Raw genomic sequence first — 4994 nt, forward strand, 5'->3', positions numbered from 1 at the left:
ACAGATTCTATCTAAAGCTCATTTTTAACAGTTTAAAGCTCATTTTTAACAGATTCTATCTAAAGCTCAATTTTAACAGTTTAAAGATCCTTTTTATCATATTCTATCTAAAGTTCATTTTAACAGTATCTGTTTAAAGATCTTTTTTAACAGATTCTATCTAAAGCTCAATTTTAACAGTTTAAAGATCCTTTTTAACAGATTCTATCTAAAACTAATTTTTAATTAAATATCCTTTTTATCAGATTCTATCTAAAACTAATTTTTAACAGTTTAAATATCCTTTTTAACAGTATATGTCTAAAGCTCCTTCTTAACAGTATCTGAACGAAGTGACACAAATATGTTCTTAAAAGTTCCTGATTTCAAGCCACAGAGAACATTTTTCTATGTTAGCAATGAAAATGATTTTTATATTGAAGTTGTCTGTTTGTAGTTTAGCACAAAGATGCACAATGGGCTATTTGTGCTCTGCCCACCACGGGTATCGAAACACGGTTTTTAGCGTTATAAGTCCGCAGACTTACCGCTGGAGGGAGGGTTCTATTGTGAACAATCTAACAAATTCTGGTCAATATTGAGAAGTACCTCTAAAAGTTTTTGTGCTTTAAATATAGGTTCTATTTTTGTGTGTTTTTTATAAACTGTATATGTCTTTTCGTATTCTAATTTTAACCACCTGTCACAATTAAATATAGGTTCTATTTTTGTGTGTTTTTTTATAAACTGTATATGTCTTTTCGTATTCTAATTTTAACCACCTGTCACAATTAAATATAGGTTCTGTTTTTGTGTGTTTTTTTATAAACTGTATATGTCTTTTCGTATTCTAATTTTAACCACCTGTCACAATTAAATATAGGTTCTATTTTTGTGTGTTTTTTTATAAACTGTATATGTCTTTTCGTATTCTAATTTTAACTACCCGTCACAATATGACATATAATTAAATTAAAAATAAAATAGTGGGAACATTTTGATATTAAAATATTCAAAGTTGGATTATTTTCTACCGATTATAGTAAGGTTTCTGGAAACAGCTCAAGAACAGGTTTGCAATAAACTGTGCATAAACATTTTGAAAAATTTAAACACTGATATCCAACTTATGTAGAATTATACACGGACTGTTCTCTGCGTTAAAATTATTTCATTTTGTTTGCGATCTTTCGGTCCTCTTATCGTAGCCTTCATCGGGTAAAATGTCCGAAAGCTCACAGATAAAAGTATTTTAACGTAGAGAACAGTCCGTAAATAATTCTACATACTAAGTTGCCTACGTTATGAGTCTTAGAAAATAAAAATATTCAACTTTTAACCTAATTTAAATCACGTTATTTAAAAACAATAGAAATAGCCTTTTCCTCTCTAGTTTCTTTTCTGGGTTGCCCCCAAGTGGCACAACGGCACGTATGCGGACTTACAACGCTAGAAACCGGGTTTCGATACCCGTGGTGAGCAGAGCACAGATAGCCCATTGTGTAGCTTTGCGCTAACTTGAAACAAACAAACTTTTCGGGGTTAATTTTGTGGTATATGACACCACTATAAAACTTTACATGTTGTGTTAAGTACTTCCCTGTGAACGAGGGAAAACGTCTAACGTCCAGTATTTCCCTGTGAACGAGGGAAAACATCTAACGTCCAGGAAATATAGAGGGCTAAGAACACAGTTGGATATGAGAAGTTTCGTTCATTTTTTATGTCCTCAGTATTTAGAACGTTCGGGATACTAAGGTTAGTAAAAATCACTTTTATACTCCAGATAATTATAAACCTTTAACCAACGTTTCGCGTTTGCGAACTTCATTAGGATTAGTATATTTATAATACATTCGGGATACAAGAGAGCATAATAAGCACAAGTTGAGGTCAAATCTACAAGTGTTAGAAACGTTAACCTAATAACATTTCGATTATTTCAATATTTTGTTTCTATTAAAAACAGTGATTATGTACGATAAGTTTCACACAAAGAAACAAGTGTAAAATATTTACTCTTGATTTTTCGCTTTAAACGTTTTCATAGCTCTCCTAGTTTGCTGTTATTCAAGTCGTTTTGTGAATTTGAGCAGTATTTATATTAATTACAATTAATAGCGTCTCATACTATTTTTGTAGAAAGTAACGAAGCACCAATGATTTTTAAAGATTAAATGTATGATTTTTTACACCAGAGGGAACTGGCCTATAGTAACATATATCTTGTTTATTTGCAAGGCTGAGCTTCGCCGTGTTTATACCCATCTTCAAGTTCTCCGTAACAAGACCATGAGGAAGGACAATCCTCACATTTCCAAAAGACGTGGAGGGCGAAAAGTAACACACAGAAGGTTTTCTCTGCAGGCTTTTCACAAACATAAACAACATCATCATGACTACGACCATGAGTTTACCGAAATATCAAAAACTCCTGAAGAGTCAGTAGCGAGTGTAGAGGGCGCTCCGCTCCAGGGAGATGGACCGTCGATCAGAAATGAGGACATAATGGCTGCTGCATCAGTCAGCTTTAAAAATGGACTTAAGTAGAAAACACCAGTCGATGTATTCAGACACTAATAGGTGCTAGTTGAGTAATTCTGTAGATATTCTTCATATCAATGGAAGAACTTTTTGATTTAAGTTATAGAAGCCAGTCGTCACACCTTTTATGACGTATTTAAAGTTTATTATACAATTAGCTTGTAAAGTTAAATAGTTTCTACCATTATGAATAGAAATTGATGTTAAAGATTTTACTTCAACATTTTTTAAAAACTCCAAAAAAATAATTTAAATTTTATGTTGGGAAAAGCACAACATAGCTATAAAACAATGTATTGGAGTATCTAAAATGTATTTATCCAATATATATGTTCCTTATTGGGAACATACCAACAGTGTTCCTGATTCATAAAGGTAAAGACTTTCATAAGAATAATATTTTTTACGTGTTCAGCAAAGAAACTAGTAAATAAAATTTCTCATCCGTTATAATATAATTTATATTCTGGAACCTGACCGACCTTCAGAGTAGAACAGAAACAATTATTAGACTCGCGAAATGAGATCGTTCGAGTAAAACTAGGTTAATATTTTCTTTGGTGAAATATACATTTTTTTTCCTGAATATATGGCGTGTCAATATTCTTGTTTGTTAATAAAATACCAGATATAACCATTATTGGATGCAAAAGCTTATATACGTGTTGTTTCACGTTTACTGATACATTAAGCTGCTTGAATATGAAAATTACCATAATAATCTCAGAGTTAGACTTGAGTTTATTTCTTTTATACACAACTGGAACTTCTCACTTATCTCGACAAAACCTATTGATTATGTGAACAGCTAATGTAATAACGTAGATAGAAGAACAAATGACAGCTCATAAAGATATGATCATTAATTACATGCGCACAGCGACAATGATTTAAATTGGAGGCATACCAACAATCTTACAATAACATGTTTATAGGCGATATACATGGGGAAAAAAACCTAGTAATAAAATATAAAACAAAGGACAACTTTAGTGTTCTTGCTGGTCCGCTCTTGACAACTCCTATACATATACATGCAAACCTATATCTGGTTGTTTCCAAAGTTTGGATTATATTATGTAGAATTATTATGTTACAAAAGTAATAATTTTGTTTCTTTAAAAAGGGCCTATAAGTGAAATAAAGAGTCATTTTTCTTATGCGGGTTTATTGTTCATCAACACTCTCTTATGTCACACTAATAGCGATTAGTAGGCTTAGTTAAAAATAATCGACAGTTGTTGAGACCACCTTTTGATTACCACACTGAAGCAGAAGAAAATATTACAGCACCTAGATGTAAACATTAACCAAAAACGTTATACTCTTTGACTTTATTTATGAAAAACAGTTCACCCTACTTTAAAGAAGAGTTGTTGAGAAACATTGAAGAAAATGTATTTTGTGTCATATATATCTCTAGTATCAAAACCTAGATACAAGCCTAAAATAGGGCTCAAGCGCATATATTCAAAGTTGACTATGTAAGGACCTCAACAGAGTTCTTTAAATACGTTTCGGTGGAAAAAAATGGAATCCTTCCTGCAGGTTAGTTTGATCACTGTAGACAAGGGATTAACTGTTGACATAATAATACAGCAAGTGTTAGTAACGAAGTTGATATTAGTGATATCAGAATATAGCTGTTGGAAGTGTTAACTTTACGTCTAATAACTGAAGATGTCTACTGGTTAGCGAATTCAGTATTATATCAGTAGCTGAAGGTTGTTATTATAACATTATATGTGATATCTGAAAAATTATGTGGTTAAATTTAACTTTATGACTAATAACTGTTAGTGAATTTAATAGTACTACTGATATGTGAAAAATGCTAGTAATATAATTAACATTATATCTCATAACTAAAGATTGTAGTTACTATGGTTAACTCTATTTTCTGATAACTGAAACTAGATGTTCGTGAGGTTAATTTTATATCTCACAATGAAAGATGGCTGTTGTTGACGTTAACTTTATATTTTATAACTAAAACTAGCTGTTAGTGAGGTTGATTTTGTATTTGATTAAAGATTGCAATTAGTGAAATTAACTTGATAACTGAAAATATTTGTTGGTCACGCAGTTAAACTTTTGTCTGATAAATGAAGATAGTGTTGTATAAAACTCTGATAAATGAAGACAGTTACCACTGTATAAAAATGATATATATATATCCTGCTTAAACTTATTAAGGGATAACTGAAGTTTTCTATATTAGAGCAACAGAAAGGCACAAATACTGTTATTAGATCATGCCAAATGAACCTAGGTGTCGGGTAACCGGTCATGTGCACTGATATGCAGATTTCAGTGGTATTTATAGAGTGAAGTGTGTCCTCATTTTGCAGCTTGAACAACAGCAGATTGTGTAAAGATATCCAGATTCCAACCTGCATATTGAGAACACAGTATGTTTCTTAGCATGTTTCACTATCACAATCTGCTGTTGTTTAAAGATATCCAGATTC

The 4994-nt window shown here is 31.6% G+C and overlaps 1 protein-coding gene across 2 annotated transcripts in view; it reads left to right on the top strand.

Annotated features, from left to right (window-relative positions):
* LOC106466716 (probable G-protein coupled receptor 158) overlaps positions 1-3976 on the top strand; it is a 170627-nt gene extending 166651 nt beyond the window's left edge. For both annotated transcript variants that reach the window (XM_022394801.1, XM_022394802.1), the window contains exon 10: positions 2221-3976. In XM_022394801.1, the coding sequence (XP_022250509.1) occupies positions 2221-2529 (309 nt within the window). In that variant the 3' untranslated portion in view covers positions 2530-3976. The remainder of the gene's footprint in view (positions 1-2220) is intronic.
* The last annotated feature ends 1018 nt before the right edge of the window (positions 3977-4994 follow it).

The sequence above is a fragment of the Limulus polyphemus genome, unplaced genomic scaffold (genome assembly GCF_000517525.1).
Source record: "Limulus polyphemus unplaced genomic scaffold, Limulus_polyphemus-2.1.2 Scaffold2357, whole genome shotgun sequence".
NCBI classification, from domain to species: domain Eukaryota; kingdom Metazoa; phylum Arthropoda; class Merostomata; order Xiphosura; family Limulidae; genus Limulus; species Limulus polyphemus.